The 14,954-nt window shown below is 44.2% G+C and overlaps 2 protein-coding genes across 4 annotated transcripts in view; one reads left to right on the top strand and one right to left on the bottom strand.

Annotated features, from left to right (window-relative positions):
* The first annotated feature begins 1,309 nt into the window (after positions 1-1,309).
* LOC117238047 (excitatory amino acid transporter) lies at positions 1,310-11,411 on the top strand. 3 transcript variants are annotated; one of them, XR_004494104.1, is made up of 12 exons: positions 1,310-1,702; positions 1,797-2,345; positions 4,047-4,172; positions 4,283-4,490; positions 5,161-5,203; positions 5,275-5,528; positions 5,596-5,829; positions 7,932-8,126; positions 8,215-8,349; positions 8,422-8,530; positions 8,607-8,878; positions 9,652-11,411. XR_004494104.1 is itself a non-coding variant. In XM_033502595.1 (12 exons), coding segments are annotated over exons 1-12 (2,022 nt in total). In that variant the 5' UTR covers positions 1,310-1,701; the 3' UTR covers positions 9,701-11,411. The 3 variants fall into 3 exon arrangements, 2 of the variants coding, with proteins under 2 accessions (XP_033358486.1, XP_033358487.1); XM_033502595.1 differs by having other exon boundaries at positions 8,607-8,725; XM_033502596.1 differs by having other exon boundaries at positions 8,607-8,741.
* Positions 11,412-11,500: 89 nt separating this feature from the next.
* The window catches only part of LOC117238064 (protein dachsous), a 43,598-nt gene continuing 40,144 nt past the window's right edge, over positions 11,501-14,954 (bottom strand). Inside the window, exon 16 of the mRNA XM_033502631.1 lies at positions 11,501-14,906. Coding sequence (XP_033358522.1) covers positions 12,578-14,906 — 2,329 coding nt within the window. The 3' untranslated portion in view covers positions 11,501-12,577. The remainder of the gene's footprint in view (positions 14,907-14,954) is intronic.

Genomic DNA, 14,954 nt, shown 5'->3' with positions numbered 1-14,954 from the left:
TGTCGTCGGCAGCGCGAAAAATGCAAACAGCCACGCACGAATGCGTCTCGCTGACAAAGAGGAAGATACGGAATCGGTGGTTGTACATGTTCGGGAAACTCGATAAATAGAAAAACTTATACCGATGCTGTTCTCGACAGTATTACAGTTCCCTCCATAGATTATTTACGAGAGGGGTGAGTCGGGATCCCGGCACCTTGCTATCGGAATGATCTCAAACGAGAAGTTCCTTTCCATTATTCAAGAACGGTGACCCGCTCTTTCGCAACGCAACGACCGAATTTTTCTTGGGATAATTCCACGCATTTCGAATAACTTTTGTCATACGAATACGACAGAAATATCGATACTTATTTACCAGTAGCTCGCATGTAGGCATTTGATCGAGGAAAGGCCAAAGAAACTTCCGTTTAGCTATAACAATACGAATATTTTTATAATAATATTATATCCCAATGCAGTTTTATTTCTGTTAAAGTCGTCTTTTTTAACGAGGATGAAACCAAATTGGCATAAATGCGCGATTTCGTTCTCGCGATTTAAGATCCGTCCCGAATTCATTGTTGTTCGGAACACGTACGAGTTCGATCGGTTCAGTCTATAGCTTACGTTTCTTCGATATCGGACAAATTATCGAAATAAAGTCTAGTGCTTCCATCTCTTGCTGTTGGTAACAATCACCTGCTCCGTTACCAGTAGTAAAAGCCATTACGGTCGGACACAAGTAGATTCACTTCGTTCCCGGTCGGACACTTATCGAGTATATTCCTAATCAATACAACGTTATATCGCTACTGCGAAATACGTAACCAGATACGATTAAAATGGAATTAAAGCGTTAGAAAATGTTTATGGGAAGAATATTTTTGTATTCGACTGCTATCAGCTTTTTCAGCTGCAAAGAAACTTAAATCATCGAGATACTCGTAGGAATATGGACATTGATTTTTCAGGACATCGAAAAATCAAAGAGCAAGCATTGTGAAAGTAGATTCGTTTCATAGGACGAAGTGCATCTATATCTGGCAGATACTCCCCTGGAGCATCAAAGCGTCATATAGTTCGTTCGTTTAGGCCATCAAAACTTGTGCGCTTTTATTTCGACTCTTTCGTGTTATTCTTCTCTGACTATTGTCGCTTGTAATGCACAATCCAACGACAGTTCATCGGTGTCAGATATACATACCCGTTTTCAGTCGACCGACTTAGCCACCGGAGTTCGCGCAAGCGTCTTCCGGCTGAGCCCGTGGGAACGAGTAGGGGTCGCCGGGGAAAAGGGGAACCTCGGCAAATCAATACGTATATATCCTCCAGTAACCGGTCAGTTGGGGCTCATCCTTCGTGATAAACGTATCGAAGTCTAAACGACCATCAAAATTCATTCGAATACTTTATTCGCCATTTTCTTTTAATTGCCACGTTGACCGACTAATCGATCCCGCTCGTTCTACTATTAAAAAGAAAAGAGTCACGCGATTCGAGTAATCTGGTGCATGCAAACCAGCGATATCAGCCCAAGGTGCAAAGTGCTAACTCTAAAAGGTAACTGACCCTGTGCAACAACGCGAACGTTCAGGCAGAATCAACCAATTGCTCCGAGAGACCGGTGACCTCGGTAGGAAGATCGATCGCAAGCTTTCCTTTCAAGAAATTCTCTCCCTATTCAATACGGCCTGGTTATCTACCAACGATCCATAAAAGAGTAAGTCCTCCGAAGCTTAGAAAACAGAGAACAACCCATCCCAGTGTTCTTTCATCCTGAAGAACTTGTGACTTTAATCCTCTCGCACGTCAAGTGAGCGCGGATAGTAACGCGAGGCCATTGGGTTGCGTTAGCGAGGGACCGATTGATTCGTCTCAACTTGACTCGAAAGAAGTCGAGTCGAATCCCTGTACCACGATCGAGCTGCCGCGCTCTCGCAAGGCCGTCAGGCTATTGGAACGTCTGGTGGGAGCGCGTGATTGCTCGTTCCGCACGGATTTCCCGAAACACCCCCAAAACGGCAACCCGTCGTCGTTGTGGTGTTGCCGGGGCCCCGCCGTTAGCCGCGAGAGATCGCGAGAAGGGAACTTGGCAGAATCGGCGGGGCGATCGCCCAGAGGATCGGCCTCCTCGTGCGCGACCGGCTCCACCACCACCACCTACGCCGCTTACTGGCGGCCTAGTGAAATGGAGGAGAAGTCCTCGGCTCGGTTCTCCGAGTACTTGTTCGCCAAGATGGATGGCCAGGACGTGTCGGCCTCTCAGGGTCCCCGTAAGGTGACCGCCGACACCAGAAAGTTCATGCGGGAAAATCTTCTTCTCATAGTTACTCTCTCCGGTGTTCTCTTCGGCGTAATACTCGGTAAGTACGAAGAAATATCAAAATCGATCGAACATTCGGTTTACTCATCTACGACGTCGAACATCCTTACGATAATATTAATTTTATACGTTGACCTGATTCATCACGTACGTCGGGGCGACTTCTTTTCTCTCTCGAGTCAATGAATCATCGATATGTCAACTAAATGTCAATCGGTTACACATCGAGCTTGAAACTTGAGAAAACATGGTTTCCTTATAGTATCTACTTAATGAGGTTGCAAAATTTCCATCAACTTTTTATTTATAGTAAATACGATGAAAGTTGTAAGGACGAGTTCCGAGCTACATCACGTACTCCAGATAATGACAGGGCCATGCCAAAAGCTCCTTACGCTTTCGTCCATTACGGGAAAGCGTGCCAAGGTCGAGTTCATCCGATACGAGCCGATCTTACTTTTTCTGCCGATCGATAGCAGTCGTAGATAGAAGCCCATCTCTGTTTCTTCATTTCTTCCATCCTTTTCTATCTCCCTCTTCTCCATTAGAATTTTACGCAAACGAAATGCGAGTTTTCTGTTGCGTCACGTGCGCGAACACCATACACGTGTTAATAAATGATTATGCGCGCTACTTAACGATCGGGTCTTCGTAATCGTTGAAACTATATCTGTCAATGATGTTCCCTCGCGAGTCGAATTGCTTGCTGTAAATTAACATTGACAACGAGAAGGGATATAGACTGGATATGTCTCGCGCGCCATTAACCGAGACGATCCACGTTAAAATTAACTTTTGTTACATAAAACGCTAACGTGTTATCCTGTTAAAAGGTGACAATCATCGACGAAAGGTTTCCGTTAAAAGTCTCATCTATTTAACTAACTTATCACCTAGAAACAGGGAGGACAACCTTGAACACGAACGTACTAACCTTTCTTTAGAATTACGTCGAAAACGACTCTCTTTAAAATGACTCGATGACCGTCGACGTATTTTCATTTACGCTTCGTCATTCTTTTCGACGATTTAATTACCACAGTGTACATCTGTGGCGATGTTAGCGAATTCGAATTTGGAAATACGCTTTTCTAATCATTCGCAATTACATTAAATGGCACGCCCAATTTCTCGCGTATCCTTTTACATTCGCATTACTACTCGTCGATAAAGTAATTCTTTCTAAAACTCGCTCGCGTTTATAGACAATCGACAGTCAGTTACTGGCACTAAAACATAGAGATATAAAAATATGTATCGTTGTGTAAGTGGATGCGTTATAGGAATAGAAAGAGATCTCTGCATAGAGATGTCTTCCGTCCTTGTCTAATTAGGCATGCACACTGATGCTGCTCGTTGATCGGTGTTACACTTACATATTTAATATACGAATCTGCATGCATTATTAGACAAGGACACAAGTAGCCTCTTTTGCAGCGTTCTCTTGCTATTCCCATGTCGCCTTCTCAGCTCGCTCACACACTTTATTTTTATATCCCTACGCATTAAAATATTATTATTTTTAAAAAATTATTATCGCAAAGATCATATCTAGTAAATTTAAAGCGATATTATCATCCGTACATGGTCTCGTGTATTATACAGATATAACTTTTTACTGGTAAAATTTCAGAAACTGAACTTGTTTTCATTCTGCTGTGCCACTTCGTCACATTCACCTTGAATAGACTTAAGCCTTCTAGAAGCAGCTGTCATAGTAGTAATCTCGTTATTTTTTCAGGGTTCGGTTTACGACCCTTGAGCCTCGGCGATGACGCAGTTATGCTAATCAGTTATCCTGGAGAGCTCTTCATGAGGTTGTTAAAGTTAATGATCTTACCACTAGTGATTGCCAGTCTCATATCAGGTAACTACATGTAACTCGATGCGTTATGAGAAGAGCTGAGCTAATAAAAACTATATTAAAAACTGATTATGCCGAAGCAACGCTAATCGTGTAACGTCTACAACTTACAGGCTCAGCAAGTTTGAACGCAAGAATGAACGGAATGATCGCCGTCAGAACTTTGGTGTACTTTATACTCACGTCGTTACTGAACGCTGTCCTTGGTGTTGTCCTGGTTCTGCTCATTCATCCGGGTAATCCTGGAATTAGAAAATCGATGGCGACCTCGCACAGCGGGAGAGCCGTTAACATCTTGGACAGCCTTCTCGATTTGGGAAGGTAGATAGTATTCCTATCTTCTTCGTTTATGAAATAGTGTTAGTCGTTAAATATCGATCATACTTGTTATTTTTGTACTTCTGCGTCGACACGTACGCCAACACTGTCCCGGAATTTTCCTACGATAAAAGTAGAGTCCTTTACCTCGTCGCCGGAGCAACGCTTGACTCGTTCCACTGTACTCTCCGATGACAGGGGTATCGTGGTAACTTTCATCGCATGCCTTGCGTGCTATTGGATTATTCTCATTGATTCCATTGCTTGTCCGGTATAATAAAGCCAAACCACGACGACAGCGTTGTCCGGATTAAACACGGTTATCAACAATCGACTCATCGATTCGCCGAGTAAAAACCCTTTCTCCATTTTGGCTATTTACACATTCTGATAAATTATTGGAACTACATAAGCGTTCCAGCGGGAATTAAGGTCGTGTAATTTCACGACCGGTGAACTTTTCCAACAATTGGGAATGATACCAACCATGACGGGATTAAAAGTATCGATCGCATATACTTTATTTATACGTGCTAAAGAAATCCGTTTAAAGCATAGTTCAAAGCATTTGCGGTGCATGCTATCGGCTAGCGAAATTATAGCGCATATCGTCGATAAACGCAGCTATCGATTAACTAGTTATGAAAATTGCGCCGTATTTCGCGTGTTACAGGAATATGTTTCCGGATAATATTTTCCAAGCAGCGTTTCAGCAGGTACGCATTTTCACCATTATTAATCGCATCTATACGTATATTCTATTCATTACACGAAATCTTTCTGGCAGGCTCACACCGTATATGTTCCAAAAACGATGCCCTTTCAAAATCTAACCGACTCGATATCTTCAGACGTTCTCGGGGACGATGAATTGATGAGAGTAACACAATACAGAAGCGGCACGAACACGTTGGGCATAGTATTCTTCTGCCTGGTGTTCGGCACGTTCTTAGGTACTCTCGGCGAGAAAGGCCAAATCGTAATCGACTTTTTCAAAGCTGTGTTCGAGGTTATCATGCGAATGGTGTCGACTGTAATGTGGTACGTATGAAGACGCTTATTCGATGGAAGGATGAGAAGCTTAAACATGAAAATCGTTTCCTCGTAGGATGACACCGGTAGGCATCACCTCGGTAATTGCCGGCAAAATACTCGGTGTCGCCGATCTGGCATTGGTGATGTCGCAGCTCGCCTGGTTCATCATTACGATCGTGATCGGTGTGTTTTTCTATCAGTTGGTGATCATGCAGCTGATCTATTTGGCCTTCGTGAGAAAGAACCCCTTTAAATTCTACACCGGCCTCGCCCAGGGTACTCTCACCGCATTCGCCATGTCATCAACGTGAGTCGTCGATCTTCGAACTCAGCCCGACCTTCAGAGTACCCATATCGCCTACCTCACATGGCCTCGGTCGTCATCGTCATTTAGTTTTTGATTCTTTTACTCGGTTGATCGCGATTCATTACCATCGGGTCTCTTGCCAACCGAATTCGTCGTGCCTTTTATTTTTATTTTACATCGTGTCGATTACGTTTGTCGATCGTTCGAGGAAACTGCAAGGCGATCAAGACTCGAAATAACAGGTCGACGCATGCGTTTGAATCGATTGATAGAGACAATATGTTTCAGCCAGCCGAGAGGAGGCATTGCGAGGCCTTAGTCCTGTACACCTTCCCAGATTGATACTTTCCCAGCAGCGTTTCACAACGTTAGAACACAGTTACGATTCGCTTCGAAGACGTTGTCGAACGCTATCGAATCCTACTTTCCGTCATTCACTCGATTCCTCTTTGAACCTTTTATGTTTCTTTAATGTTTCCGCGCTGTTCGCGGGGAAACTCCTCATGACCAATAAGAAAGAGAGAGAGAGAGAGAGAAAGGGAGAGAGGTATGCAGTTCTGGGTGGCACTTAGGATGCAGATACTCCCGGTTAGTAGTAATTATCGACGAACTTTCGGTGAAGTTTTAATGTTTAAACGCATCTCTGACCGAAATGATAAGCGTATCACCGAAATAATCGAATGTATTACCGAAATAATCGAATGTATTATCGAAATAATCGAATGTATTACCGAAATTTCGATGACATTGATAATATGAAATATGCAATAGAGAGTAGACTAACGAGGAAGGATAAAATCATAAACAAAAACTGTATAAGTGCACGGAAATATCCTGGTTATGTCCGTGTGTATTTAGCCGGAAATCAGCTGACTCCGTGTCACCTGGACTGATTCTTGGCGTGGAAGACTTAAAGGGCTTCCATTATCCGAATCTTCTGTCCCTCGTAAGAGGAAGGATAGAGGAAGACGAGACCGCCAAAACAGGCTTCGTGCCACATATGATATTTATTTAAGTATTTTCCAAGAAAATTTTCCAAGAGGAAAGCTGAAAAAAATATTGGTTGCTCGTGTCGAGCCCGCTCTTCCAGGTTTGCCGGCGCCGTCCATCACTGGCCAGAACACCCGAACTACGATCATTCTCTATTTCTTTAACTGTTCATTATCGCGGATCACGCGAAGCAACGATCATTTTTTCAGTTTGTCCATCAGCATTCGTCAAGTAACCAAAATTCACGTGATCCGACCCCTGTTCTCCTTTCATTTATCCACTTTCCTTCTTCAGACGTTTATTCCCCGCTCGTTCCTTTCGATGCATCGTGGGACAGAGAAGCATTCGTACATCGTGTGTAACGGTTGCAATGATTCTTAACGTGCTTCGAACCTTTTCCGTCCCATCATTGCGGCGCTCAAGATCGTAAACGCCCTGCAACGGCAATATCTAATTCAACTTGTTTTCTATGTGGATTAACTTTTTCCAGAAGAGAGCGTACACAACTGTGCGTACACTGTGCGACTGAGAGAAACAGCTCTTAGTGTATCTGAACAGAGACTGTATGAATATCATGATGATGTATTAGAACACGCGCTGCACGCGGCCTTTTGCAGGTGGTTCAGAGACCGAGGGTGGCCTTGGTAAGTAATCGATGGCCGCAACATGAAGGTACATGCGATTGTCTGTTACAGGAGTTAGCCTGATTTCGAGACACGATGGAAGAATCGTCACTGTTCCGTTCGACGTCGACATTAACCCTGGTTGATTTTCAGTTCGTCTTACGGTCATTCTGGTTATTAGTCTCTCGAAACCTTTCTGTCCATGCCACTTGTACCACCGAACGCTCTATCAATCGACCTTGACGCGTATCTTTTCATCGAATTTCTTATTCGCTTCGTACAATTCGTGCTTTATCCATTTCATTGCATTATTCGCCGCTCGAAAGCGCACTATGTCGAGGAAGTTGTGTTAGAATTTACGAATTACGATCACATTACGCCAGAATGACCCTTCGCCCATGGACATCAGCTACGCAGCACGGAGAAATGATCTTTCTTTATCACTCGACATCTGCATTGCCCGATCTTTTCTAACGCAGTTTTGTACAGGGCTGCTGCACTTCCGGTCACTTTTCGCCTGATGACGGATAAGCTTCGAGTCGATCCTAGAGTCACCAGATTCGTTCTGCCGATCGGCTGCAACATTAACATGGACGGGACAGCGCTGTTCGTCGCCGTAGCTAGTATCTTCATCGCGCAGATGCATGGCATGGTTTTGGGCTTCGGCGAAATTATAACGGTTATGTAAGTTTTTCCTTATTTAGTCCGTTGTTTGAACTCGTTACTTACAACGATTCCCATTTACATCAATATGGTATCGTTCTTCTCTAAGTTTAACCTCTACCGCTGCGTCCGTGTCATCGGCGTCAGTTCCAAGCGCCGCCTTGGTTCTCCTTCTGGTTGTCCTAAGCGCCATCGATGCTCCTGTTTACAATGTCTCTCTTTTATTCACCATCGATTGGTTCGTGTAAGTAACACAGCATTTTTCTTTCGATAACAAGCAATAAGTACTAAGTTCACTAACAATTTCCACATCCAGGGATCGCATTCGAACCACGAATAACATGCTGGGAGATTGTTACGCCGCTGCTGTGGTCGAGCAATTGTCGAAGAAGGAGCTGATGGCGTTGGATGCAGCAGCTTATCAAGTACGATCATTGCGAGACCGTGTGAACGTTATTTGGGGTGAAACGAAACAAAATTAACTCGGGATATTTCTTTTAGTCGGAGACCGTTCTGCCAACGACTATCGCAAACGGATGCATTTCCGCCAACAGGGTATCCGATCCTGACACCATCGTCGTCGAAATGCAAGACGATACGAGGATAGCCGGCGTCGCCAAGTAAACAAGCTTGTTGGTAGGGCTAGGCTATCACTTTGTAAGATTGCAACGATCGCGTGCATTTTCGTTACATCCTTTATTCTGCTTTGCTACCGCAAAATCTCATGCAAATCGTTGATATTTACAAATGATTCACGGCAGGCTTTCCTCATGGTACGTACGTCTTTCCATTTTCATATTTTCTTCGATTGCTATCAAATTTTCATCGGCTCACTGTCAATAGAAGCGAAAATCAATGAATCGCGTTAGTCGTATCGATCATCGTCCGAATAACAGTAAGGAGCAAGCATAATCATGTCCGCCCACAATGTGCTTTCATGAATCGTACGTAACCCGACTCTTTTTATAACTCATTCGTAATTATTAAGCGTAACCTTCGCTATGAAAATCGAGCCGCTTTGACCTAGAAGCCGTAGATCATTGTACTCCCATAGCATCTTATAAATAATCAATCAATCGCAAATGTGGCGTACCGTGGAGTGATTCATGCGAAAAACAGAGTGAACTTTAGCACTGATGTTATTCAAATTATTGCGAAAACAACCTTGAGAGTACACAATGTGGCATAATAAATGCTGCGTGACATTGGGGAAAAGCGAATGTGAAACAGCGAAGAAAATTGCGTGAGTCGAGAATAATTCAGGCTATGCTTTCCCCTTGAGATTTCTACATAATTCTTTGGAAATAACAACCAATCTCGATGGATTTGGACTTGGATTTAAACTTCTCGGAATAAACGAATCAAATTATGAAATATCTATCCATCATCGAACATCGATCATGATTCATCGTCGACAGCTTTGACTGCATTCTTCCATGCGATCGTCATCCTCGATACACGCTAACGTTCCATCGTGCTTGTTAAAGTGCCGCTTCGAATTTGTATCAACACAGGGACATTCTTCAATTTTGTCGTTTCATTTCAGCATCAGCGTATTGCAGATACCAAGGAGCGTGACGGAAGAGACAGTTTGACCTGCGCTAACGTTCCAAAAGTTAGTTTAGCTAGCTGCGTACATATAAAATACCATCGAGTGTGATGCGTTCAACTGGGATCAAAAAACAGTACACCGGCTACGCGAATGTTATCCTTTTATCGCATCTGTTTTCTACTCTTACAGAATGTGTTCGAAGGAATTACATGATTGCAACCATAACAGATATCAAACATAAAGTCAATACGAAAGAGTGTGCTACATGATTCGCCAGTCGTTCAGTGCTATGATCGTATAGCAATAACGATAACGACACCATTTCTAAGCTTTTGTAGTGGCTTCTTCGAGCGAGCTGAAAATCGCCAGATCACCGATTCGATTGCACTCTGGAGTATTAACGATCGCGTGAACAGCGTCGGATGTGGTGCCTTATTTTAACGGCGGCGTGTAAATGGCCGCCCGAAAGTAGTAAAAGCGCTTTTTATTTGCCAAGCGTAGGGCAGCGTTAACTCATTGCCTGGTAAATATATCCCGTGACCGATCATTGTACTGCCATAAAATCTTTTGTACAGTGTGAATTGTGCGAATCGATGAAACAATTTCACGAAACATTTAACTAATCGAGAACCTTTCTTCGTTATCAGACAATGAGTGAAACCTTGCATGGTGCCACGATGACTTTGTAACGCTTGATCGATGTTCCCTTTTACATCGGATCTTGATCGATTCTTGACAATTACGTGGAAGAATATCGAAACGTTGGTAAAGGGTTTTATGCAACATTTTGTGTAGCGTTAGAATCGTTGTGATATGAATCGATTAGCACGAGTCACGATAGTAATTACTTACAAACGTATCATACCATCGGTTAACGTTTGATAGATAGAACATCGTTAAACACTACCAATACGTAGACGAAACATTTCGAAAGAAAACGTAGATTCCTTTAGCGTATATCCTACCGAATTTCATATTTGGACCATCGACAAACGTAAATCGGTGTATAGAAATCTTTACCGAAGATAGATCGACGATCTTAGAACCGAAGACATTTTTGTCCGAGATATTTGTCGACAAGTACCGAATCTGCGATTCTGCCTCTGTTTTCGATTAAATCTTAGGCCAATTTCTATCTCGAGTTACAGTTGCCGACTTTGTAACACATCCAAGAAGATGATTAAAAGGAAAAAAAAACAGAAAAAAGAAAAAGAAAAGATGACATAGCGCTCGTAAACGAGAAGTTTCAAGACTGGACATGCCATTTAAATTACAATGTATTTATACCGTTATAGGAGAATTCTGCAAAGGATTCACTAATTTTAGGCACTAGAAACGTAGGTCGATACGTGTTCTCTCGTAGAGACTGTTTAATGTACAAATTAACTGGATAAATAGTGCTTCGTAGCGAGCTCTCCGTCGCTTGAAAAATATACACGGGTTCGTCGAGAAACTTGGAATAATTTTCGCAACTTCATCGCCGTTTTCGTTTAACAATTTTGCTTTTCAGGTATCCCGGTTGTCGAATTTGCGTCGAATCGTTTACCTTCGAGTTTTGCCGTAGCCCAACCGTTTGCGTAACATTGATTTTATTTTTCGTTCAAATTGCGTATACGAAAGCGCGCTTTGTTCGTAGTCTTATAATCTGAAAGAGCGAATAGAGAAATAATTTATCAAAATACTTCAAAGACTACATGTGAATATACTTGTAAGGCTCAACGTGTTGTATTACAAGACGCAGATTTATACAAGTCTGTCGTGTTCTTCTTTTCAAACATATTCCTTGCTTGTCTCCTTTAAATACCCACAATGAGATATATAGGGTTTGTAAACAGAAATCCGATAGATTCCTAAAAAATTCATTTATTTAAAATTCACCGTCAAGTGAATCCTGGGCTCACAGAAGAGTCTTTGTACAAAGAGTTGTTTTTTTTATACAAAATATGACATACCTATTTCCTAATATTTTTATGTATATATATACCTGGCTGAGAAAAACGTTGTCGTCTTCCGTTACATCGAAATTCCAATTGGAAGACCAGCACAAAGTAGAAATGAAACGGGGCATGAAAAGGTATCTCCGGAGTTGCGCGAGCACGAATATCGGATCGATCAGTTCGCTCGTGTCGACGCATTTTCAATCCGTTGATATCGCCATGCTCGAGGAAACGTTCGTTCGAGCGATCGACCGATTCGTCTCGGTCTCTAACGAAATTAAGGTGACTGTACAGCCGCGCGTTTCAACGGGCATGGCACGAAGACACGGACTTCGAATCGAGACTATCGGTGCGCTATCGAGTCTATCTTTTGATTATAAGGCGTAATGGTCAATTTTTTCTTGTTTTTTCGCATGAGTATTATTTACACGATTGCTTAACGATTACGCGGCCCATTTCGGACTCCTCTATGTACAAACAAACGAGTATTATTTTAACTATCGATCGACCGACGATCGAAACGGCAAGTAACAGTCGTATATCTGTGCTTAAAAAAATATCGCGCAATCGCCTCTTTTCCGCAGGTCATACGTTCAATACGTTAGGATCGTTGCGCGAGTACGAGAATACGGGATTATCTACAAACGTTCGTTTCGATTCTACAACTAGACGCGTAAAAGAGGCGTTCGTGACTATCACGGCAGAAATAAAAAAATGTGCACTTTGGCACCTTCGAGAATCTCGTCGAAGGTCAGTCAACTTAAAGTCTCTATTTTATACACACTGCGCTCATACTGCAATCACACGAAATCGGGTATACGCTAACGACGCTTTCAACGCGATAAACTCCGATTAAAACATTCTCTAAAATATAACTCGCAATTTTCGAATCGACGCTATCGAATATACGCGATACCGGATCCAAGATATAACGGGACTAATACTAATATCTGACGCAACGCGACTATGATTTCGATATACCGTTAGATCCTTAATTCAGCGTCGGTAACTGGAATACCTCTATTGGCACTTTGACCGGACCTTTGAGTGGCAGGTGGCACCAAAGGACTGATACTAGGACTTCTGGTGGCGAGAGGAGATAAGGACGGAGAAAAACTCGGGCTAAGGGCCGCCGATGGGAAAGTGGAAGCATCGTGGCTGATCGGAGATCTTGGAAGAATGCCCCTGGCTAACGCGGGAGCCGCCAACGACCTAGGAGCAACGGAAGTGAGCAATGGCGGGGGCGGGGCTTTATGTACAGACTTGGTCTTGCCGCTGCTTCCTGAATTTCCGCTTTGAACGCTAGCAGCGTCGTCTTTCAGCCTGGCGATTTCGCTGAACACGTGAGCAAGTGGTTGATAATGAGGACCCCAATCCAGCAGATAGTCCCAATTGTACGATCCAGTCAGTTCCTCCTCGCTATGAACGATGGAACTTAGGGATCCGTTCATCGATGGACCTCCAGGAACTTCTAAACCCGACATCGGTCTTCCAGGTTCCCCGATTTTTCCATAAATCAAGGTGGCGATATCGGCTTCGGTGGCGGCCTCGTCCTCGAACAAGTGTAAGCTATCGAGAGGCAGCGCTTCAGGTGGTCTTCTCGGAGTACCAGCTGGAGGGTCGACGATGCCTAACCTGGCTAAATATTCCTGAGTATTGTGAACCGAGAGATCACTAGCCGAGTCTCCAGTCTGTTGGCCTTCGTTGATCATTCGAATCTCTTCGTCTTCTCCGTCGTCCTCGGCCGAGCCTCTGCCAGACGAGCCGGACTGGTCGCTGCCGGACAATTCCGAAGTCGCCTGTTGCTGCCCGGATTGACCAGAGGTACCATACGGTGGTATCTCATCGTACTTGGGGGGTGCAAATTGACAGGAAGCAGCGCCGCTTCCACCATTGCCGTTCCCAGAGCCTCCGTTTCCTCCTGCACCCACCCCGGCAACGCTTCTAATCGGTATAGTATCGAAGGCGCTCGGATCCACGTAGCTATTGGACGCAGTGGCATTGCTCTCCCCGTTTAAACTCGGTTTCGTGCCCGGTTTCTTATGCCTTCGATTTCGAAGATGAAGATAGAGGAAAATAGCACCAAAGACGATAACCAACAAAAGCAAAGCGATTAATAAACCTAACGCCCAATCGGCTAGACCCCCAGTCGCTGCGACTGCCATGTTAGACCCAACATCGTTCGGGGTAGCCAAAGCTGTGGCGCCTCTAGCTTCGTTCACGTCGCTATCATCCGTCAAAGTGATTTCTACCACTGTCATGTTCGACAAAGAGCCCTGTCTACCGGAACTGGCACTGACCACTAACCTCGACGATTCCTCCACGTCCATATCAATGTGCACCAGCTTCTGCTTCACAATCAACGCGCCTGTGGTGCGATTCAGTTTGAAATAAGGGTGTTGCGAGGTTAGTTGATAAACGACTCGTCCGTCGGGACCTTTGTCTCGATCTGTTGCTGTTACATGACCGATCACCGTTCCAGGGATCACCTGAGCTCCGTTTCTAATACCGAATCTGTACATTCTTTCTGTGAATTGCGGGTAAAATTCATCCCTGGATTCGATCTCCACTCGGACTCTGACGGCTGCCGTTCGGCCACCTGTATCGGTTGCTCGTAGAGTGAACGCGTATCTGTTTCGCAGCTCATAATCAAAGACAGCGCGCGTCGTCACTGTGCCGGATTTTCCATCTACAGCGAACAATTTCCAGCTATCGTCAATATCGGAAAATCCGGTTGCCGCGGCAGATACTATGGAGTAGTTCAAAGATCCAAATATACCGCGATCCAAGTCCGACGCTCGCGCGGAAAACACGATCGTTCCGATCGGTTCGTTCTCTCCGACAAATTCCAGGTATTCAGAGACTGGGAACTTGGGTGAATTGTCGTTCACGTCTTCCAGGTGAATACGAAGCCTCGTCAAAGCGCACAGCGGAGAAACTGGATCGCTGTCGCACGCCATGACCACTAGATTGTGAATGTCTGGTTCGAGATCGCAGTCCAAGGTTGCGTTTACTTGAACAGCGCCGGTGGTTTTGTCCACACGAAACAGACCACCGTCGTTACCGGAAGTAATTTCGTACGCTAAATTCGCAGCCACGCTGCCAGCCAGATCGTCGTCCTTGGCGCGCAACATGGCCACCGTGGTACCGCGTACTGCGTTCTCTTTGATCGATACTTGATGAAGATCCTCCAAGAAACGAGGGTAATTATCGTTCACATCTTCCACCGTAATGATTACCGTAACAGGTTCGTCTCCTACCAGCGACCCGGTTGTCATGTTTTCGTTCTTGGAGCCTAGTCGTAAAACGTATCTGAAAAATTCATAACCCTCGTTAGTGCCAAATTGGAATTCCTACGAA

This window comes from Bombus vosnesenskii, unplaced genomic scaffold (genome assembly GCF_011952255.1).
Source record: "Bombus vosnesenskii isolate JDL3184/JDL3185 unplaced genomic scaffold, Bvos_JDL3184-5_v1.1 scf7180000013431, whole genome shotgun sequence".
NCBI classification, from domain to species: domain Eukaryota; kingdom Metazoa; phylum Arthropoda; class Insecta; order Hymenoptera; family Apidae; genus Bombus; species Bombus vosnesenskii.
This window is presented reverse-complemented; position numbering and strand designations above follow the sequence as displayed.

Coding starts and splice junctions, on each gene's coding strand:
- LOC117238047 (XM_033502595.1), top strand. Junction 4,491..5,160: donor AGCCTTCTCGATTTGGGAAG/GTAGATAGTATT, acceptor CGCGTGTTACAG/GAATATGTTTCCGGATAATA. Junction 5,204..5,274: donor TCCAAGCAGCGTTTCAGCAG/GTACGCATTTTC, acceptor TCTTTCTGGCAG/GCTCACACCGTATATGTTCC.